The sequence below is a fragment of the Leptodactylus fuscus genome, chromosome 3 (genome assembly GCF_031893055.1).
Source record: "Leptodactylus fuscus isolate aLepFus1 chromosome 3, aLepFus1.hap2, whole genome shotgun sequence".
In the NCBI taxonomy this organism is placed as follows: Eukaryota; Metazoa; Chordata; class Amphibia; order Anura; family Leptodactylidae; genus Leptodactylus; species Leptodactylus fuscus.
The window spans coordinates 102,251,313-102,275,540 of record NC_134267.1 but is presented as its reverse complement, the minus strand read 5'-3'; the positions used below and the strand labels follow the sequence as shown (position 1 = coordinate 102,275,540).

At 41.4% G+C, this 24,228-nt stretch overlaps 1 protein-coding gene and 1 pseudogene across 1 annotated transcript; both read left to right on the top strand.

Annotated features, from left to right (window-relative positions):
• Positions 1–388: 388 nt before the first annotated feature.
• Positions 389–16,095, top strand: NUS1 (NUS1 dehydrodolichyl diphosphate synthase subunit). Its single transcript, XM_075268084.1, has 5 exons — positions 389–942; positions 5,183–5,299; positions 8,668–8,820; positions 10,143–10,242; positions 12,541–16,095. Exons 1-5 carry the CDS (start codon positions 480–482, stop codon positions 12,629–12,631), a joined length of 924 nt encoding a protein of 307 aa, XP_075124185.1. The 5' UTR covers positions 389–479; the 3' UTR covers positions 12,632–16,095.
• A 7,661-nt stretch (positions 16,096–23,756) lies between these two features.
• LOC142198722 (small nucleolar RNA SNORA17) lies at positions 23,757–23,876 on the top strand (annotated as a pseudogene).
• Positions 23,877–24,228: the final 352 nt, after the last annotated feature.

Genomic DNA, 24,228 nt, shown 5'->3' with positions numbered 1-24,228 from the left:
TAACACACTAAATTCCCCATGGCGGCACTATTAAAGGATTATCTCACCAAATTCCAAAATGGCAAAACTGCCCACAATGTTTTGGTTTTTGCGGTGTAATTCTAAGGGTAATTGCTAAAGCTACAATGTAAACTTGCAGCATAAACTGCTAGTGCACATCTCAGAGAATTAGCTGCAGCATCTGAGCCATATAGCTAAGACCTGCGTGGACATACCCTCGACCTGTCACCAGGTGTCGCTGTCGCCCCTCAGTACACGTCAGGCCTTCTCGTAAAACTCGTTTGTTGTACAACCTTTTCCCAGATTCCGGCTCCAACCTGCGCCGGCCACGTCACGCAGTCTCTTTCCCTCGGAAGTGACGACACCTAATCCCTGGTCCAATCCCGTGTGAGCGTGTGCTGAGTGTGGAGCGCCGGAGTTCCCAGTACGGCAGTGGCATGGTAGCGGGGCTGAGGTGCCGGTGTCAGTGAGCAGCGGACATGTCCGTGCTGTACGCGCTGACCTGGCGCCTCCTACACCTACTGCTCAATGTACAGCGGGCACTGCTGGCATGGCTCCGACTCTGGCACTGGAGAGTGTGGCGAGCAGCGGGTGCCCTCCTCATGCCTCCTGATATCTCCTGCCAGGAGCGGGGGCAACGGCTTGACTGGAAGTTCCCCAGGCGTGAGGCCCGGGATGTGGGCGGCCGGTGCCTGTGTCTGCAGTCCTCGGACACTACGTATCTAAGGCAGCGCTGTGACTGCACCTACCTGCACCGCGACCTCAGCGCCCAGCAGCGGGAGGTGTTACTGCGCAGCCGGGACCGGGCGAAGCTCAGCAAGCTGCCCGTACACATCGGACTGCTGATCAGCGAAGAGCAGGAGAGCTACACGGACGTGGCCAGCCTGGTGCTGTGGTGTATGGCACTGGGCATCTCTTATGTCAGCGTCTACGACCCGCAAGGTAACCATAGCGATAGGCAGACTGCTCGTCATATGTCTTATCTATGTTATTCATTCATTCGTGTGTGACGTCAGCAGCTTCCGGGCAGCTGTTCACGTGACCTGTGCACTATGCTCACCTGGTGTGGCTTTCTGCTAGCATTCATTTTTGGCAAGGAACTTGGTGTTGGCCTAGCACTCGTGTGTCCAGGCTAGCCAGCAGCTCAGAGAACTATCTCAAGAGATGGTGGGCTCTAAGAGGATATAACGTTAAGGGGGTTTTCTGTGTAAAAAATATATATATATATATATATATATATATATATATATATATTATGGTCAGTGCAATTCATGGGTTAATAAATACACCCATATACCTTTAGCAGTGTTATGAGATATTTCTGGGTTTCTCTGGAAGCTCCTGGCATCCTCTGCATTTGTTTACCTGGCATAGCTTCCTGTTCGTTTATCCTACAACTATCATGATGCATTGCTCTCCACTCATGGCTGACTCGCACCGCTCTCACACCCCCTCCCTTTTTCCCTAGCTAGCCCGCCCACTACTAGCCCTTCCTGAGTAACTCTTGCCCGGATCTTCTGGACACGGGAGATCTCATCTAGGCTTATAGATATATAAATAAATTTAAAGTTATTGCTCTCCAAATCTACTAAAGTAACAAAATGGTGTTGATAGTTGACTATTCTCAGGGGTAGGTGATAGAATCCCTTGAAATTACTTCATCAGCCAGTGGAAGGGTTATCTTGAGAACTGCAGATCTGTGGGGAATGGTCATATAAATACATATATGCAACTCCCTGATTTACACGTGTAGGGTTCCGTTTGGTGAATAGGTTATAGAGTGTGTTCACTTTTTACAAGTCTATTCTCTCATCATAGCAAACCTGCCTATTAATCAAAGCAGAAATCCAGTATCAGGAGGACATGGCGCATTTGCACAAACATGGTGATGCCTTAAAGGGGTTTACTGAGATTTTTTTTTTTTTACCATTTAAAACTGCTGCTAGTGGGCCAATAAACCTAACAAACAGTACTCGCATCTCCCTGGGACTTCTATTACCAGAGGTGGGAACTCCATTCTTTTGTATACAGGTCATGTTTAAATTGTCACCAGTGATGTTCCGTTTGAGCGGAGACTGCTGGAGCCAATCACAGGTTTTAGTAGCGACCTCTTCACAAATGGCATGTGACTGCTATGATGTATCCTTTCTGAAGAGGTGACCCTGAGGTTTGTGATTGGCTGCAGTGATAACCAGGCTCAAACATCCAGGAGAACTGTATACCAACTAACCTGCCACCGCTGCAGATGAAGGATTGGGGACAGGTGAGTACTTGTTTGTTTATTGGCTCACTATCAGCAGTATAAAATAGTTTTAAAATGTCTTGGAAAACCCCTTTAACTGTATTGTCATGTTAGAAGCTTGTGTTTGTGAGCTGTAACTGATAAACCAGAATGAAGGAGCCTCAGCTTTTTACCATGTCCATATCTTAAAAATGATTGTGCCACTAAAGCAAGTTTATTCACAGGAGAGGTCTTAACTTGCTCCTTCTTGGGGTTTTCTCTGCTGTGACCCCTGCCAGTCCCAAGAATAAGGTCTAATCTCTCCCCATCTTTATTGCCACTTTAATAATTGTGTGTGACTGTGGGAGATTTCTGAGTACAGCATTCCACATGGGGTTTCCACATGTACAGATTGCAGCTCCATTTATATAGGTGAGACAGGACCCCGTTTTTATGATCACCGGGGGTGCCTGCAATCGGAAACCCACCCATCAGAAAGTTGTGACTTATACAATGGATATGTAGTAAATGGCTCACACATGCCAACTTCTGACATGACAGAGTGTAGCTGAGGCAGCCCCCTGGCTGTGCTGATTCACTGTGTCCCCCTAATGGCCCTCAACTGCAAATAGGGTTATGTCTTGTGTATAGGCCATAACTTCCTTTCATGGCACAACCCTCTTTAAAGTGAGTCTGTCACCAGAACCAGATATTAACCAAGTCCGCAAATAGGTTCTCCTTGAGAATCTGTGCCTCTGTTTCCAATGTATTGCTGTTCTTGTCAATATGCAAATGAGCTCTTTGAGCACTGAGAGTCTTTCTATTGCTCCAAAGAGGAAAGCAGCAATGCCTTCATTGCTCCAAAATCTTCATTTACTTATTTACAAAAGCAGTGGAAATGAGGCGTCAAATCACAAGGGGCAAACACTGTTTCAGGTGACACTGAGCTATTTGTAGGGCTGGGTTTTGGTGACATCCTCTCTTTAACCACCTCCCCCGACCGTTTTGAATGTTTCCTGATTGAGGAGCAAATGACATAAGTTTACCCTAATTAGTTCAGTGAAGCTGCGGAGGTAGCAGTCATGTAAACTCCACGGGTGCTAGAGCTCCGGGCAAAGTGGTATCTTAAAGCCAAGAGCATGCCTGTATCCCTAGTAGAGTCCAAGATATATCACTGGTTGAATTGGAGCTGCAAATACTCGCTGCATTCAGTTCATCCAGTATGCAAGTGAACACGTGCAACTGCAGGGAGATCATTTCAGGTGACCCCAGGGGAGGGGGTACCAAAAAGGGTGATCAAAAAGATAAAAGGTCTTATAAGGGGTTTGGCCCATAGCCTTTCCCCCTCTCTGATGTTCTAATTCTGTTCTTGTTCTTCTTATATTTTGTTATGGAAAAATGTTCTCAATAAAAATTACAGTTGAAAAAAAAGGTCTTTTAAAGCTACACTGAAATAAAATTTCAAAAGTTATGAAAGCTGAAATGGAGAGAATGGATAACATGTTATTGGTTGAATGCTAAAATGTGTTAGATCAATAAAGGATTAAAATGTATATAAGGCAACGGAGTTATCTGCCAGCTATATTTATCTGAGACTTAAATTGAAAATCTGTCAGAAAGAAAGTGACATTTTAGTGAGGCTTTTTGCAAATGTAATGTGGCTTATTAGGGGGTTAAAAGGGGATTTTATACACATTTGCATAGCAGGTACCTTACCTGACACGTCAGAAGTTGGACATATGCTATAAGTTTACTGCAGTTGCTTTACAGCTTTCCAAAGTGCCCGAAGCCTAAGGTGTGGGACAGGTTGACAGTGTGAAATATTTCCTCTACAATACTTCATCAGAAAATAACACTGTAAAGACTGCCACTAGATAGGATCTGTCAAACCCTAGAGCAGTGCTCCCCAACTTTTTTTTTTTTTTTTTGGACCAAGGACCACTTTCTTGTAAGCCAATTTTCCCATGACCTGGTGGAGGACCATGTTAACTGGTTTGTGTGGGATTGTCTTGGATAATTATGAGACTGGTTTTCTTTTCCACCCTGTGTGAATGAAGCGGCAGGTCACACTTACTTGCTGCTACTACAGTCATCTTTAAGGGCCCCTTCACACGGCGTAAGCGCGCCGCTCATTTAGACACGTATACATGTGCCCATTGATGTGCCCAAAACAGAGCCCATTGATTTCAATGGGAAGCATGCGTATATGCCGATATCCGCGCGCTTCCCATTGAAATCAATGGGCTCTGTTTTTAAGCGCCGCACTCGGACACATGTATATGTGTCTAAAGGAGCGGCGCGCTTACGCCGTGTGAAGGGGCCCTTATGGGTCTGCAGCAGAGCACAGTACTCCGCTGATAATGAAAGTTACTTAGAGTGAATGAAGTGTCAGGCTACATGCACAACCTACTACTCCATCCATATGGGACACACATGTCCCCCATACTCATGATAGGTGGCTTCCCAGCAGTCGTCTCTTACCAATCAGGCAGCCAGCGGATTGGGAATAACTTGTAGTAACTGGAGTACCCCATTAAATGGCTTCTGCAAAATCATGGATGGGAATTGAAGGTGATTAAACAATATAGAAAGCATTACTTAAATCCCTGAGGCTCCTACGCAAACAATTGTGCCCCCGTACTGCAGTCACACACGAGCTGACATTGACACAAGCAGCCATCCTGTCACCACATGACTCTACCACTATGAGTGAATACACTTGGCTGCACAGAAACCTCCAGTTCACTTCTCCTCGGCTACTGGAACGTTTTGTCCTTCACAATTGTTTACTGGGACCATATTACCTTACATTCCCCTTTCATCGCCCTCTTATATCAGCGGCTGCCAGTTACTAAATTGGCCAAATCTAGTTCTGACTGAATTTCTCAATGTTTAATAGCAAACAGTGATGTGAGCATGTAAACAGCTGGGGAATGGTGACCTTTTTATGTTCTCTCAAAGGGATCTTCAAGCAGAATAGTTCCAGACTCATGGATGAAGTGTTAAAGCAGCAGAAGGAGGAGTGCTCCAAGTATCCACTTGAATATGCAAATGGCAGCGCTGACAGAACAGATAAAGGTGAGCTACTAGGCCTTACAAGCTGCTTTTCCTTCCTTGCATAGTCGGTGACCAACATGTTAAATGCACTAGTCAGGTTCTGCCTATCAGCTGGTTTTAGCTGGTATATACAGAAGCTTTTGTACTCAGATTATATGCTTTATCCTGTGAAGTGAATCTAGCATTCTGGTTAGTGCATTCTTTTATACTGATCGTATCAGTGGGATGTTTTAGTTTTGTGTAAGTATTCAACAATTGGAGATATACTGATGTTAACACAATATAGATATATTATATGCGCATTATGAATAGATTATACACAGGGTAAATTCCTCTAAATCTTAGGCTCCTAATAAAACTCTTCAAGTCAGGATGGACATATGTGGTAAACTATTTTAATCTTCGAACGCTTCTTAGCGGATTTTTCACTATAATCCAGTCAGTTCAAAGGCTTTGACATAAAAGATCTGGTATAGTTTTAGGCTAAGGCCCCTCAGGACGATACACAGCGCTAAAGCGCTGCGGGAAAAACCAATGTCGCAAAGCAGGATAGGCCTGCCCTACAATTAACGTAAGAGAGCAACTGATCCTTCTTAAGGTTAAGGACCCATGTGTGCGCCCCTCAGCAAAAAGGCACTGCGGGAAAAACCACAGCGCCAATGCATCGTGGTTCTTCCCGCAGCGCTTTAGACAGAAAGTTCGTAGAGGTTTTCTCTTTGGACTCTGTTTTAATTAGACCTATGGGGAATATGGGCAAAACAAAATATTACATAAATGTTTCCTTAAAGAGGTTGTCCACTTCCAGACCAATATTGAGAGACACATACTATTGTTTGTGTAATAAAAATTTGTAAAATTTTCCAACATACTTTGTGCCAATGTATCCTGATAGTTTCCTAGATTTCTGGTTGCCATCATTCATTCTGCTTACTCCCAGTGGATAAAAATCTGTTCATGATCATGTGATATACAGTTCATGGGCATGTGATGTAGAAAACTGTGAGGAATTGACACATGAAGTATATTGATGAATTGTACAACTTTTTATTATACAAACAATAACATTGATCTCTTAGTATTGCTCTGAAACTGGACAACCCCATTGTTTCCTCCCGTTTGCTGTAATCAGATACTATTGAGCTACAAAGTTGAACAAAATAGCTGAACTTCCAAACATGTTGTATAGAAGAGGATCTGCACTTTCAGCCACATTGTCTAGTATTACCATATTAGACTGAATGCAATGCAGTGGAATTTTGTTTTTGTTTTTTTTTTCCCCTTCTAAACATATTTCAGATAAAGCAGGCTATAAATAAGCAGCAAGCTGGAAACATGGTTATGACTGTCAAACATGTGATGTATTGCAGAAGTTAGTGAAAACCACTGCCTATAGCCTTTGACAGCGATAGTCCTACTGTGTTGTCAAGTAAACAGACACCTGAGCTGTTTTGCCTAAAAAGCCATGAACATGTACTGCTTTTTCCCTAAATGTACTTTGCATTCTACAGGTCTAAATGGTAAATATCAGAAATATGCCTCAGTATTTACTGGAACTTTGTTGCTCCATGTAGGTTCATGTGTAATCTACAACCTGGGTCAGGGTAGTTTCATGTCCAGTTGACTACACTTGGGTAATGGCAGCTGCTTATTCAGATACCTGCTATCCAGCCTGCTTTGCTCTGATATATTTTATAAGTTACATAGACCTTACTCATCCCTTCCTGCAGCAGCTCAGGTGTGTATCTTAAAGAACTATGGACTCCCCTTTAAATTATATAAAGAGTAACAGCAGTCTTCTTGGAATACTTCAACCTTTATAAATTCACTTGGCCCTGAGTGAATTGTCCATCTGTATTTCTGTTTTTACGTTACACTCAATTCACATCTGCGCATGGATTTCCATTCGGTGAGTCTGCTTGGGGGCTTCCAACCCAAACGGAAACCTAATCCGCATAAAAAGGCGTTTACCTAAGGAAACCCACGGACCCCATGCACTATAATGGGGTCCGTGTGATTTCCACTTGAAAAATGCAGATAGAAAAGTGCTGCTTGCAGGACTTTTTTCCGCTGCATTTTTGATACAGAGACAGGAATGGAATGGCCCAAGTGCAGATGTGAACTGGGCCTTTGCAGTTGTCCAGGATAAATAATATTTTCTAATTCTGTCAGGGAGGGTGTTTTTATTTAGAAAAATAAACAAATAAAATACAGCCTTAGGCCTCTTTTGCACTTCAGGCAAAAATACAAATCCAAACACGAACCTGCTCAGCCGAGCTCTAACTAAACAAAACTTCCCTCACTATATGAGTGACTTACTACCAGCCACTCAAGAAAATAAAACACAAATCATAACAAGTTGTTCTCAGACAGACCCAGACGTATCCCCTCTCCCCCAGGGTCTGCACAGAAGTGAAGGGTCTGTACCCTTTTATGGCCCTTTTACCTGCTACACCTGGGCTGAGGTATATCGAAAACCTGTCCTGGATTAAGGATCACCAAACATAGGCAAGGAACCTGGGGGAGATATAGTCATTCCATCACCCTGCCTGTTACTTTCTCACAAGGGGCACATGATCATTGTGATGTATAAAGGAGATGAATGACCAAAAAGTACCTTTGGATTGTTCAGGCAGACCTTTTATAATCATGTAACCACCTGCCACCCCCCCCCCTTCCCCCCAACACTGAAATGGTAACTTTCCAATTTCTGTATATAAACCCAGATATCTTTTCAATAACAGTTAATGATATGATTTTTCAAGGACACTTAAAGAGGACCTTTCACCATTTTTCCCAAAGGCAGTGTTATATACTGCCAGAAAGCTGACAGTGCGCTGAGTTCAGCGCACTGTCGGCTTTCCCGATCTGTGCCCGGTGTGAAGAGCTTACGGTCCGGTACCATAGCTCTTCTATGGTCAGAAGGGCGTTTCTGACCATTAGCCAGGAACGTCCTTCTGCCTCGCGGCGCCAATCGCGCTGTACTGTGGAGCGGGGAGGAACGCCCCCTCCCTCTGCTCACACAGCTCATCTATAGACGAATATTATCAGGAGAGGGAGGGGGTGTTCCTCCCCGCTCCACAGCACAGCGCGATTGGCGCCGCAAGGCAGAAGGACTTTCCTGGCTAATGGTCAGAAACGCCCTTCTGACCGTAGAAGAGCTACGGTACCGGACCATAAGCTCTTCACACCGGGCACAGATCGGGAAAGCCGACAGTGCGCTGAACTCAGCGCACTGTCAGCTTTCCGGCAGTATATAACACTGCCTTTGGGAAAAATGGTGAAAGGTGCTCTTTAATAGAAACTGTACCAGAATTTGTTGTTGGTAAGTATGTTTTGCCTTTTTAATCCAGTGGAACTACTAGTAATCTGTGTGTTTTGTATACCTACAGCTTTTCCCCGCTTGCCTGTACTAAAGGTGCTGTCTCCAGAGGACGGGAAGCCGAACATTGTAAAAGCTGCTCAGAATTTTTGTCAGCTGGTAGCAGAAAGACAGAAGACACCGGCAGACTTGGATGTAGATGCTTTTGACCACCTTTTAAGAAGTAATATTATTACTGGAATAGAAAAATATAAAACTTATGTGTTTGGCAATGTGCATAAAATGTAACTTATTTCTTTAGTACATTGGGCTTTTGTGGGGATGCCTGTGGCATCATATTGCCCACCACAGATATTAAATTTAGGGGAGAATACTTCCCTAATACAGCATTAGGGGGATATCGTCCCTCCATAGGGAGAGACCACCATTTAGGTGTGTGGAGTCTTATTAAGCCATTAGCGCTCCACTGTGCAAGGGAACATGGGAAAAATATGCAAATCTGTCTTCCATTATTTCATTAGGAAGACAGAGCCTTGGTCATGCAGCCCAATAAAGGGCGCTCCCTTTAACATCATGCCGACCTTCCCAGAGACCTTTGCTGCAATGCAATGATGTGGGATTTTACCAGGTACAGTCTCTCAGCTGAGGACAGCTGTTTCAATGTTATTGCATCTCATCAGCCCGGCGCAGAGAAGACTGACCTGGCAGAGGTGAGAGGCTTCTACACAGGGTTAGGGGGATATTGTCCCTTCATTGGGAGAGACCACCATTTAGGTGTGTGGAGTCTTATTAAGCCATTAGATACTGTACCTGGTAAAATCCCACATCATTGCAAGCAAAGGCCTCTGGGAAAGTCGGCATGATGTTTAAGGGAGCACCCTCTATTGGACTGCATGACTGACGCACTGACTTCCTAATTACATCATGGAAGACAGATTTGCTTATTCTTCCCATGTTCTAATACAGCATGTAATGGAACATTTACACAATTTCCTTTTTCTCTCATAGATTCATTTTAAATTCAAGAAAACTTCCAAGTGCCTTCCTTAATAGTAACAGTGCATAGCTCAGTATTACAGCCTATACCACATGAAGCAGGAGTCCTCTGCAGTCAAGTCCCCTAAACATTGAGTAGTGTCAGTCAATTCACTATTTTAAGTTTTATTGTACCAACATCAATTTTAAAAAGCTGAAAGAAAAACTATTGGGATACCAGTCAACACAGAACAGGTCCCAACTCTTAGAAGAAGGAAATCCCATTTCCATTGCTGAATTTTATTATTTGTAGTTGACCAAAGTCCTGGTGTAGACCTCTTTTATAAAACTGACTAGATACTTGTCAAATTAAGGTATGTTCACACTTGACAGATTTCAACAATTACTGTGATTGAAAACATGTCCCTTTACCTCTTGATGTATGTACATCTGTGGAAATTTCTTGAACAAATCTGCAATGTATGAACATACCTTAGACATGCTGGAAAAAGTCATTAAGTTGTTTAGATTTGGCTAATAACGTTTTTTTGTCTTTTTTTTTTTTTTCAGGTACACAAAATTTCCCAGATCCTGATCTAATATTAAAATTTGGCTCTATCAGTAGCACATTAGGTTTTCTGCCATGGCATATAAGACTTTCAGAAATTATGTAAGTAAATTATAATTTTTCCAGCATATTTTCCCATTTTTACAAACTGAGTTTTAAAAGGTTTGTCCCAAAAAAACAAACAAACCCCCCCCCCTGCCAACAAATTCGCAGGTATACTTGATAATTTTCAAAGCTGCATGGATCTCCCGATTTCAGTCCCTGTCATGTAGCCTTGATGGCAGGTAGGCTCCTCCTCCACTCTGTTGGTGACATGATTAAGGGCTTCAGTGGCTCCGTTCATCAGATGGGCCAGTCCCCTTCTTTGTCAAGACTGATGCAGAGACAGAGAATGGAGCATCTTACTCACACACTAGCTTTCTGCCAATAAAGCTTGCGTTACAGGAGATCATGAGATTCTTGCTGTTTCAAATATTGAAATATATTAAGTTTATTTCTTCATTTGCAAAACTGTGAAGACTCTCTTCTGGCATTGGTGTGCCCTTTATATCATCCTTTGTTATTTATGCTAGGTTCACATTAGCATTCGGTTTTCCATCCTTCGGATCCGCATGGGGACCCGAAAGACAGAGACCAAGTCTAGTTTGTATGGGGTTTTTTTGGGGCTGGATTTTAACGTGGAATCTGCCTCAGAATTGAATTGTCTTCAATGGGAGCGCTTTTTTGCCACTCGCAGAAAAAAGAAGCGACTTGCCTAATCCGAAGCGGAATGCCGCGACTGGATGCCGGTGCACTGCACCGGCATCCAGTCAGGGCTAGCAATTTTTTGGACCGGATTCTGAGGTGGCTCTGCGTCAAAATCCGGTCCAAAAATCCCCATGTGAGCCTAGCCTAATGGATCTTAATCGGAGACTCCAACACAAGTGTGAGTCCAGTCTTAAATATGTGTTAGGGTGGGTTCACATCTGCGCTCTTTAAGCAATCCTGCTGGTTTTCAGTCTTCTGCACCAAGAAACTGGACGGGACGGAAACCTGACAGTCAGTTTTCAAACCCATTCAAGTGAATGGGATTTGATCTGTGGTCCGTTTTCACCAAAACTGTTGTGTGCTTTATTTTAATGGACATATTAACATGGGGGGCAGGACTTTTGTGTCTGTGCAAAGTAATGGACTTATAACGGACATTAGGCCTTTTTTAATTTTTAACCTTAAAGTGTATGGGTAACTAGCGGTTGTCCGTTATTAATGTCATGTTTTGTTTTTTTCTGCATGTACTCATAAAGCGGAACAAAAATAAGAAGCACGTTAAGGTGTTTGTTTTTTTGATTTTTATTAAAGGGTTAACATGTAAATAAAACTTTAGAAATTTGGTTTCTCCAGAATCGTACTGAAGCATTGCGTACATTTCACATGTCATTTTGGCTTCACAGTGAACGCAGTAAAAAATAAAGCCCACAATATCTCACAAATGTACTTTTTTTTTCAATTCCACCCCATTCTGAAATTTTTTTTTTTCTCAGCTATTCAGAATTGTGCAGAATAATAAATGGTACCATTATGAAAAACAATTTGTCCCACAAACATTAAGGCTGGGTTCACACTACCGTTGAATTCCGTTATGAAGGTGTCCATTTAAAAAAAAAAAATCAGACTCCTTTCGTAACAGACATTAACGGACACTAACTGATGTTAATGTGTCTGTTTTTAACTTATCCATTTAATGGATCAATTTAAAAAAAAAAAAAACAGACACACTAGCATCATTAAGCGTCTGTTTTTTAATACTGTCCGTATTTTTTGTTTGTTTTTGCTTTCTGAGCATGCGCAGAAAAAACAGACCCAAAATAACGGACAGTAACTGATGGCTATCAGTTACTGTCCATCATAAGTCTGTTGCCCATAGTCTTCAATGTTAAAAAAAATAAATAATAGACACTTTACGCCCGTTTTTTTCTAACGGACACAAGTCCTGCATATAGGATTTTTTTGTCTGCTGGAAAAAAAAACGGACTTTCGATGGATCGTGTGTAAATGGACAGATTTCTGACATTTCTGAGTGTCCGTTGCTAAAATCTTGTGACAGCCAGCTACGGACACTGCTGACGGTCACCAACGGTAGTGTGAACGCAGCTTAAGCCATCATATGGCTCTGTGCACAGAAAAGTTATGGGATTTGAAGGGTCGGCAGTCTAAATCGAAAATTGCCACCAGCTGGAAGGAATTAATGGCAACACTGAAGACTGTAGGTTTTTATGTTTGTGGTTTTTTTTTTATTTTCCCGAACACTATCCATTTAGCGCTGTTATTGTTCCCCTCAAAGGAAAGTTTCAAGAAGTTTAGTATTATAAAATTACACAGCAACCATCAGCATTCATGTAATATGCCTTTTCTTTCTTACAGTTCTCTACCATCCCATGTGAATATCCAATATGAAGACTTTTTCTTTGCTCTCTGTTGCTACGCAGGCTGTGAGCAGCGGCTTGGGAAGTGACCTCGCTTTCTGTTGGAACTGTTTAGATGTCTAAAAGGGACTCAATGCATCTGTTTACAAGCAATCTGTGATTCAGTCAGTCTGGTTCACAGTTTGTACCCCAGATATGGTCTTGTCATTTACCATAGACCTGGTTATAATGGCATCTCTGTAATGCAAAGGTTAAAGTATTCCCAGCTATTCTGGAAGTGGATGTGTAAACATAGCTGAGCCATGGACGTATCTGCTGTAATGCTCTTTGGGAGTCTACTGCTCATCTTACTCCGGTTCTGTAGCGACTGCCCGACTTGCCATTAAAATGTCCAATATCAGGTGCATTAACAGAACCTCTTCTACAATGACTACCTATGTCACCAGTCCGTCCAGCTGCTTTCATGGTATGGACAGAATTGTGGATGTGCTTCATCAGTCATGTGCAGAACAGATCATTGAAATGTTCCCTGCGGTAACAGGATGTCCTTTGTTCTGCAGCACCAAATATCATTGTAGATCATGTGAGTAACTTCCCCAAGTTTTCACACAGAAAATTCTGCAAATTTCAAGTCAAATAAAATAACTACAGCTGGTACTGAAAACTTGAATTGTTCCTCTAAGAATTTGCACTGAAGTTACATGTCAGCAAACATTGTCATTTTTTTTAGGATTTAATTTTAAGATTATTTTTATTTTTTTAATTTAAGGTTTAAAATAAGTTGCCCGATTAATATACATGGATTATAACTCCTATTGTCATGTCACAAGGTCCGAGGTTGTCTGAAATTAGATTAACTAGGGCATGGGGTATTGTGTAGAAAAAGCAAAATAGTCATTACATACGCTTGAAGTGGTGGGCTTCAGCAGTCGTGGTGTGATGTCACCCCTGGAGCAGAGGGAGGGATTAACAGGTAAGTAATGCCTTATTTTTGTATTACATTCCCTTCTGTCTCAAGATCAGACAAACATTTCTGTAACTTAGGACGTGCTGTTACTTTGACATAATTAATTCAACAATGCTTCCCCGTCAAGGAGAGCGGATTTTCTGACTGTAGTTCCCAGCTGCCCTTTTGTACTATGCAGCATTAAAGGAGCACTCCAGACAAAACTGGTACTAGGTTGTGCTAAGGGCAGGGCCTGAAGGCTTGTTGGATGCCACAGGTTCTCTTTGAGTGTCATGTGATGTCATCACAGGCCCTATGCCTGGCATAACAGTACATCAGTTTTATCCAGTGACAAAAGATAAAACATAGATATATTAGTTCCGTGAAACGGCATCCATCAGCCTCCTTTATGCTGGCGTGTCAAACATGTGTATGCGCTGCCAACACAAAGTAAGCAACACATACAAAGTTATTTATGTTGTCTCCAGCCACTGAATTTTTGCTGTACAGTGGTCTGGGGTACAGGGTAGGACCTAGGTATTGGTTATTTGGGTGTGTGAAGAACAGCGTATGTTTTTGTGTTTTAATATTTAGCAGTTGTGCAGTTCAGGGACGTTGATATTTTTCTTCTTTTTATTTGGTGATGGCTGCCATGTAACATGAGCTTCAAAAAAATATATTTAAGGGGGAACTCTTCCAGTAGTAGCGCCTCCTGGCCACCTTGTTATTGGATCATTACTTGTATCTTCCAGAGTTGGCTGTTCTGATACTATGGAGTTTGCCAAGATGCAGTAACCTTTATGAACAAATGTTGTATGGTGACTTTAAGTAACAAAAAAAACAACAAAATGTGCCACGTGAAGAATATGTTTATTAAAAAAATACATTAAAAATACATTGAAATACCAGAAATGTCTTTGTTTTACCTATATGCATTCTGTCACTTGAACATTTGATGTCATTGTGATGATGCACAGATATAGCGGAGTAAACCTGAACTGCTGCAGCATGTCATGTTATCTCAATAGAGAAGACAACAAAAACCAATGAAAAGTAATTGAAACATGTTTTCCAGCGACACTTTGTTGGTTTTTGGTGTCTGTAGTAAGATCTTATGCTGCAGCAGCTTAAATAATTCTAGAAGTTCAGGTTAACCTTGCTACATCTGTATTCTTCTTAAGAGTTCTTCTCTACTTCTGAAACCTTTCTGCTTCCTTCAGTGTGGACATTCTTTAAACTCAACCACTTGCTGTGTACAAAATAAGGCCATTCTAAATGGGCTTTGTATTCTGAAGAACACAGAATAATACATTGGAAAATGGAATAATATCCATAATTGCTGTCAAACCACCCATAGCCAGTCCTCTATTGCTTGGCATATTGAAATCCAACATGCCCTATCAATCTTTCCCCTGATAGCTCTCCCTTTATGGCAGATATTAGACCCCAGTGCATATTACATAGTCCACCAAAATTGGCCAACTTTTTAATTTTTTTTCCCAAATGTGTTGCCTGACGCTAGGTTCACACCTGCGTTCTACTCTCCGTTCTGTGCTTTCCGTCTTCTGCATGCCAGAAGATGGAAAGCACAGACCGGGTCTGGCGGTGAGCGTTTTATGCTCTCCGCCGCGAAACCGGATTTTTTAAACCGGACACAGAGTACTGCATGTCAGACTCTGTGTCCGGATTAAAAAAACGGTTTCGCGGCGGAGAGCGCAAAACGCTAACCACCGCTCACGGCTGGACATCTTTCTCACCCATTCAAATGAATGGGTGAAAAAGACTCCTGCAGGTTTCAGTCTCCTGCTCTGTTTTATGCAGGAAACGGAAACCTGCAGGACGGAGAGGAGAACGTAGATGTGAACAAGCCCTTAGGGGCACACTACAGCAGGAGAGCGTCACATGTCCAAGTGTCAGCAAGCTACACAGTTTCCAGCCTGCTACCCTCATGTAAGTAGTAGTATGTTGATGGTCTTGTAGAATTGAGTTAACACTGGAAGTTGCACATGACACCTGACATTACTTTTACATCCATCTTCTTTATAGAATACTATGTTACAACTGGTTAGGAATTTTATAAAATTTCTGCTTTTTAATAATCGTACTGTATGTTGAATTACAGACTATGGTTTCCTGACACTAGGCTCACACTAAAATAGCACAAGTCTGACAGACACCGCTGATTTATAATGGAAAAGGTTATCCGTGTGGGACACTGTAACGAAATGTCCAGCGGAAACTCTGGTGCAAATGTGAACAGAAGAATGAATGTCTCTCCACCAAGCCGGGTGTTCATTTGTCTTCTTTACCTTTCCATTGTTTCTTTTATTTTTTTTTTTTTTCATTTTAAATTTTTATTACAAGAGGTTCAATATCTTCCCTTATGTGCCAAGCACTGTCCGTATCTGGGGTCGAATCTATGAATGTATGTGAACTTTTTGTCATCAGTTCCTCAATTTTTCCGTTAAGTGTACAATTGAATCCTTTTGTTCTGTGGTGCTGTAATGTTTGACTATATGTAAATAATATGTAAAGTTTTTATGGATTAAAAAGTCAACATTGAATTTTAATATTGAAAAAATCAATCCATTGTATAAGAACAGACTGGAATAAAGTCTTGTAAGACCATCATGAATTCTTAAGTTTATTTAAACTTTTAGATGGTTTTATAATTTACTTCTTATTACTTTGCACTAGAAAAGTAAATGTCATGCTTCTATCAGTTTAATTAAGGGCTAGTTCACACGGGGCAAGAGGGGGCGGATTTTGGCGCAGAATCCAAGTCATAATCCGTCCCCTCACAATGGTGGTCTACTGAGACCGCTAGCGTTCTTTTTTCCGCTATCACAGTGGTTCTTAACCGGTGTTCGATCGAACCCTAGGCCTGATGAACGGTTCATTTTGTGTACCAGTCAAAAAACATATACCTATGTCTTGAATTTGGAAAAAAAATCATATTTGATTTATCTCTAAAGAAGGGTTTGGTGAATGTGCATACTGGTGGGTTGGGTAAAGAACTACTGCGTTAGTGGCAAAAAAAAAAAAAAGAACTGCCCTTTCTTAAGGCAGAATCCATGGCTGATTCAGCTGCAGCGTCCACCTCTGGACTAGGCCCATTCATTTGGGCCTAATCTGGAGCGGAAAGCCGCGACGGGATGCCGTGCATTGCATCGGCATCCTGTCGCGGCAGCCGCGATGGAATATACACACGTAATTGTGTGTGAACTAACCCTACTGGGAACCTATACAATGGATAGCCATCAGTCTCGCAGCTATCAGTCACCAAATGCTGCTTCAGATCTGAGAAAACAGAAGGGAAAACAAAAATGATCTCCTACGTCAGTCTGTAATATTTTTCATAGGCTAGATCTCGGTACAGTCTATTAAGACTAAATTTACACACATCACAACTGATGATCATTGCTTGGTTATCAGAGTGGAGCAATATTTTGATTTTGTCCAACTAGAGAAACCATTGGATAAATTGTGGCAAAAGCTAGACTGGCTGAAATGCTAAATATCTAAGTGTACAAGATGCATACCTTCCTACCTATCTTCATTAGGCTTCGTTCCCATGGAGTAACGCGCCGCATATTCTGACACGTAAACACGTATCAGAGTGAGCGCTTCAAAACAGAATCCCATTGACTTCAATGGGTTCCATTTAATGCGCGTAACACATTGAAATCAATGGGTTAAAAATAGAGATGAGCGAACACTGTTGATGAATGGAAGCGGCTGGCAGGGGGTTAAGCGGCCGGCCGCCGGCTAAGTCTGCGTGCCAGGTGCTTCCATTCATTTCTATGGGAGCGTGCTGTTCGGATCGGCTGATCCGAACAGTGTTCGCTTATCTCTAGTTAAAAAGCCTCCCGTTGATTTCAATGTGTAGCGCACATAAGACGGAACCCATTGAAGTCAATGGGATTCTGTTTTGTGTTTACATGTCAGAATGAGCGGCGCATTACTCCGTGGGAACGGGGCCTTAATGTTCTATAAGACTTTCCATGAATCTGAACACTGCATACTCCAAGCCAAGCAGAAAGAAACAAATAGTGGGCTGTAGCTAAACAAAATTTCCCCCTTTTTCTAAAAATAGACGTTTGTAAAGGAGACTTTTTGCTTTGAGAAATCTCTACTTTTTCCAAACACTCCAGACACTTATTTCTCAACAAAACGCTCTCCTTGATGGCACGATCGTAGGTTGAATCCCACTTCCCTAATAGGGACAGGGAAAAGCATGAAAGAGGTTAAATAGCCCTCCCCTGCCTCCCTCATGAGTCTTTTTTCCTGTCCCTGTAAGGGTGCATATAAGAGGTGCAGACGATCTTCTCCAAAATGGAGCCTTGATCAGTGGGGTTACCCCAGCAGGTAACTGCTTATTAAAAAGAATAATAAAAAATATCTTACTCCACAGTTGTATGAGGGTGATTCAAGTTGGTGTTTTACTCAATATCAGACAGCTGAATACATGACCGTTCCATTCATGCTATAATGATGCGGGCCTCAGTGAAAGCTTTTGTCTGGGGCCCCCTCCCTAGAGCAAATTCTTGATAGTGACAGTTACTAATGCTGAAGGGATATGTCGGATGCTTGAAAGGGATACATCTGTAATTCCCACAACTGCATTTATTAAGAATACGGTGAGTGAGCAGCGCCCGGCATGTAAACAGTGCTCCAAAGTAGCCGTCACACGGTATCATATGCTCCACAGTGACCCCCACACAGTATTATATGCTCCCAAGAGCCCCCCTTCCCTCAGAGCCCCTGCTATTATTATTATACTCTGGGGTCTCCTCAGATCCCAGATTATAAATAGTGAAGGCCCAGGGGAAGTGATTAAAAATAACAAAAATTTTATATTCACCTCTCCTGGGCGTCCATGCTCTGTCCGGCTGTCTTCAGTATCTTCCTTGGTCCTCTTCTGCCTGACGCCTGAGGTCACTTGCCCCAGACGTTACTGCTAGAGCCTGTGATTAGGTCTCAATGGTCATGTGGGGCGTGATAAAGTCATTATGCATGACTCCATTTACAGGCCGGAAGAGCCTGGAGAGGATGCTATGCCCGGGATAGGTGAGTATAAATATATATTTTTTAATTATTTTTAGTCTCCTCCCTTTCCATTAACAATATGTATAGTAGTCGGTGATCTAGGCTTTCCCTAACCGCTATTATTGTGGTCCAGGCACACCCCATGCAACCACAATCATTATGCTGCTTATCCTAGGATCACGTTGTGAAATTACTCCAAATTGCTCCGTTGTATAAACTAAGATAAATATACCAGTTCTATCTGAAGATTGGGATGCAAGACTTTATCCTTGAAGGCATTATGAGCTGATGTTTCAGGTTTCATCCATTTTCACCTTTGCCTTTGTTTGTCCAGGGGACATGTTTGCATTTAAAACGCAACTTCCAATTATGCACATTGGTGACATGGGCAGCAATTAATTTCAGCTTTTCTAGTAGGTTGGGGGTCTCCAATGCATGTTTGTGCAAACCTCCAATTCTTAAGTACAGAATTCCATCTTGCAATGATGCCACAGTCACAGTGGTGTGACTACTGGGGTAGCAGTGGTAGTGGCCTTTTAAATAGGCCATTACCTGCTGGAGTAACCCGAGCAGGTAACGGGCCCTATATACTTACCGATCTCTGCTACTGCTCACGGCTGCTTGTGCTTCCCCTTCTGCGATTGCAGATCAGGAGCGAGGATTGGTAAGTGAGGCCGCAGGCCCATGAACCCCACAAACACTGATATGATTATACTCCTGGGTCTTTTCAGACCCCGGAGCATAACAATTGGAGCACCAGGGGAGGTAAGGGAACATGTAAAACAGTTCCGGCAGTCTGCAGCCCTGTTTGATGACATCCTAAGTGGCCCTAAGTCATTTTACGTCGTGACACAGGCCTGGCTCACATGACGTCTGTACAAAATTGAATATGGCCAAAATCAGTGGGGAGTGCACCGGAGCCAGGGAGAGGTAAGTAACAGTAGTTTTTATGTTTGTATCTTCACCTGGTTCTCCGATCATTATAATCTGGGGTCTGAAAAGACCCCAGAGTATAATAAGTCTTCATGGGTGGTCCACAATGGCATAATAGTGTGCGTAGGAGTCCACTATGGGGCATAATAGTGTGTGCAGGAATTATTACTCTACTTCTCTCTAAGAAATTTATAGATGCTTATGTCACATAAACATTTAACCTATCTGCCAGTATACAATCCAAGCATTTTTACTATTTTTTCAAGATCCAGAGAGAATTTGTTGTAGCTCACTTGTTCTATTTCAAAGTCCACAATGCGCTTGATGTCACAGACCATAAGCGTGTATCTGCAATACTTGGTTGAACAGGACTATAGCAGCACCCTATACACATTTTTTGGGACTGACCTTTAGTTTGGTCTTTCTGTTCAGAGATTACTAATTTAGTTGCCACAATTGTCAAACACAATTCCCCTTTTGATCCCATACATTACTTATTCAATGTACTCTCTGTAGATAAACACTCCACCAGGCTACTGCAGTATTACTTCACTTCTGCTAGAACTGATTGCTTGACCCTGGAAATAGATTTAATCATTTGGTTGAGAGATTGGAACCATGGATTTTTTGACAACCTCCACTAGCAACACCATTGACTGATTTAATACAATCTGGGAACAATTGGGACTCATTCTGGCTCACCTAAACATGAGTACAGGTCTGAAGCGATGATCCTCAGTGGAGTGTGGCCAGTCCTTACTGCCTCCCCCATTCCTTTTAGCTTCCTCTTTCCTACAGTCTTATTGTTCTTTGTTCCGGTTACAATTCAGTCTCTGATGCCGAATCCTCCCCTGGGACCACACATTGTTTTGTTTTTTTTTGTTTTTTTTTACTACTCACTGATTGTTATTATTTTGTATGTTAATGTTGACTCATTTCACCTGTTCCTGTATTTGAGTTTTCACATGTATTGATGTCACTTACTTTTTTACTATCTTGTATGTTCTTTTATTTGAAAAGCTCTATCAAAATACAGTTGAAGGGGCTTGTCCGAGGAGTTAAGATTAATTTACCTAATCTGGAAGACGCCATCATCAATAATCCATCAAGACTTGCAAAGGCAGAAAAGTCACACTACTCATTCCTGTACAGGGCCAATGGCCATTTAACACCAAGATACGATGCAGTTGCCAATGGTAATCAATAACTGGGAATACAAATTTTTGCTGGTTACGGTAATGTTTGGTCTTTGCAATCCTAACAAGTCCTGGAACCTAAAGAAATATGAAAATAGCGCTATGGCGCTGCTACATACTGTTACGACCAATATTATTATGTTGCCCTCAGATTTATTTATTTTTTTTTTTAGCAATTAATGGTTGGCTTTTCCCTAAACTGAAGCATTGTTTATAAAAAATGATGTTCTTTAACCCCTTGGGGGAATAAAAAGGCAAAACTAACTTATGGATCAGGTCTCAAATCTGACAGTTCTCATTTTAAGTGGTAATAATTTCTAGATGCATTAACTTATCAAAGTGATTCTAAGCTTGTTTTTCATGACACATTGTACTTCATGTCAGTGGTAAATGTTGGTCGATGTGTTTTGTCTTTGCTTATTAAATAACGATTTGCACATTCATAAGGGGTTAAAGGAGAATATGCATTCTTAGTTTGTACTTTGACCCTAAAGATGTTTAACAGGGTTTTATCATCACAATTCCATTTTTTAAGACTAAGGCTGGGTTCACACGGAGTATTGTGGCTCGTCATTTGGTACGTAGACGCCGCGGGATCTTTTGCAGGCCATATACGCTCCCATTGTTTTCAATGGGAGATGGTACCATACACGCAGCGCTATTTTGTGGCCGCCGCAAAATAGCGCCGCGTGTATGGTACCGGCTCAAACAGCACTGGGGGTGTCTCCTGTGCTACGAGAAAACTCTCCAGCGATGGCCTCTGTCTTTTTCTGGCACGTCTTTCCATGATGTCTTCTTCTGATGGTTTCTTCTGGATTTAAATGTCACGTATTCTTGTGGCCTCTTACACGAGCATACTGTGCATGCACTCGTGTAAGTGGCCACAAGAAAATGGCTGCAGACATGCGAAAAAGGCAGTGACTGTTGTTTTAACCGGTTAAGGACTAGGTCTAAAAGTACCTTATGGACCAGGCCTCATTTGTTCAAAACTGACATGCTGCTTTATATGGCAATAACTTTGAGACTCTATAACTTATACAAGTGATTTTGAGATTTGTTTTTCATGACACATTGTACTTCATGTAAGTGGTAAACAATAAACAACATTTTTGAATTGATTTATAAAAAATTTGGAAATTTGATGGAAATTTAGAAAAAAATTGCAATTTTCAAAATGTAAAGTGCTCTGCTTTTCAGGAAAATAGTCATACCATCCAAATACATTAATAAATATTATCTACCAAATCTCTGCTTTATATTGGCATCATATTTTAATCGTCCTTTAATTTACTTTGGACGTTAGAAGGCTTTGAAGCGTAACAGCGATTTTCCAGATTTACAAGAAAATTGGCAAAACTCATTTTTTAGGGACAACTTCAGTTCTGAAGAGGATTATAAAGGCTATATGTTAGAAACCCCCATATATCTCCACATTTTTAAAACGGCACCCCTCAAATAATTCAAAAAAGCATTTGCGAAGTTTGTTAACCCTTTAAACATTTCACAGGAATTAAAAGAATATGGAGGTGAAATTTGGACATTTCATTTTTATCCAATAATACATTCATTTATCCCTAAAATTAACACATTTACAAAGGGTTAAAGGAGAAAATGCACATCACAGTTTGTTATGCAAATTCTCCCAGGCTCAGAAATACCCAAATGTGGGTGTAAACTAATTTTTGGGAACACAGCAGCGCATAGAAGAAAAGGAGCGACACTGGATGTTTCAAAATCAGAATTTGCTGGAATAGTGTCTCATTTACAGAGCCCCTAGACCTAGAGTACCAAAACAATGGAAACCCACAAAAAGTGACCCCATTTTGAAAACTGCACCCCTCAAAGAATTTATCAGGGGGTGTAGTGAGCATTAATATCCCAGACAAGAATGCGCATTGGATAGTGAAGAGTGAATACAAAGGTGTGCGGAGTACATTGGATACACCAAATTCCCTACTATTTCCCCAATAGCTCCTGTGATTGGGGAGGGTCACTCTGGGGGTCACTTATAGTTTATTTTCCGTTGTAAGCTCTAAATCTGGTGTGTCCCCCAATATACGCTCACACGGCTTATACATTCTCTTCCTGCCATTGCCAGTTGTGTTCTAATGATTTGGCGATTTTGGGGGGTTTTGTCCTTACATTGTGTAAGCTATATTTTCTTTATTTTTTTGAGTGATGTGGCCATATCAGGGCTAATTTTTTTGCGAGATGAGATGCATTTTGTAATAACACCATTTGTTTTGTTGCCTACAACTTATTGAATAAATTATATTAACTGTTTCTGGTTGTTACGAACAGGCGATACCAAATATGCGTTTTTATTAATTTTTTATATATTTTTTTATATAATTCATTTTCAATAGAAAAAAGGGATTTTTGAGGCTTTACAACTCTATAATTTTTTTTTCACTTTTTCTTGTGTACCTTTAAGACACTTGAATCAGTTGATGCTTTGATGAAAGAATCACTGATTCTCTATGAGACTGCTCATGTCTTGCAATCTATAGAGGAAGTGAGCCTTTGCAAACACATACGCTCACTTCCTCCAATGTCGGCAGGATCAACCAGGTACTGGGGGCAGCAGACAGCCTGGGGTCACTGGCGAGACCCAAGGCTGCATATTACTGATACTGGCAAATGAAATCTTTATGGGACAAAATAATAAAGTTATATATGGACAAGTCACTATTTGGTTGCAGAAGTGATAAATTACTATTTTTAGTTTCATCATTCGTCGCTAGTTGGTGAGTAGCTACTGTCTAATTTTTTTTATTTTTTTTTTATTTTCCAGGATAATAAGTCTGCCTCCAAACAAAAATGTTGTAAATTTGTTTCAGACTCAGGAACAGCTGGAAGAAAGCAGGCATTAGAATATATTAGAAAAGTCATCTGACAACTTCTTTTCCGGATCATTGTTTTGAACAATAGTGCTTGTAACATTGTATTTTACGGTCGCTTCTATTTCAAAATCTTGAATACTGGACAAAGGGCATAACAAATAGAGAGGTGGTACATGGACAATGTTACACTGGGTGGTGCAGTTCCTTGAAAAATATGTTGTCAACCATGATGTAGTGTACTTATTTTTGGGCCCATAAAGGCGTTGCATTTAGTGCCAATGCTTTGTGTGCCAATATGTGGGTCAGAGGAGCAATGTATGTGCAGAAAGATGTGCACAAATCTTCTTTGGTGTTTTATTTGATCATCATATAGGTGACCGTATCAAAACAAACACACATGAGGGATTTCTTACAAACACAAAAATATATCCAAAATGACCAAGATTCAGAACAGTGATAAGTAAATGATGGAATAATGGTGAATGTCCTCTGGATTTCAATATACAGTACTAGAGATTGATGAACCAATATGTTACAAGCCAGGTTCAATGCAATTATTCCAAATAAGGAATTAGGTTAGGTTAGGTTTTTAGCAAAAAACAAACTAAAGTGACCACCACCACATGTATTGTGCAGTAAAATACAGAACAGACATATGTCTTGTCACTATGACGTTCTGCGGCCACCTGACAGCCTCTCATCCAAAACCTAACAGTATG

Excerpts from the sequence above, each read along its gene's own strand:
- NUS1 (XM_075268084.1), top strand. The coding sequence starts at position 480 with ATGTCCGTGCTGTACGCGCTGACCTGGCGCCTCCTACACCTACTGCTC. Across the intron at positions 8,821-10,142 it reads TTTTGACCACCTTTTAAGAA|GTACACAAAATTTCCCAGAT; the intron begins GTAATATTATTA and ends TTTTTTTTTCAG. Across the intron at positions 10,243-12,540 it reads ATAAGACTTTCAGAAATTAT|TTCTCTACCATCCCATGTGA; the intron begins GTAAGTAAATTA and ends TCTTTCTTACAG.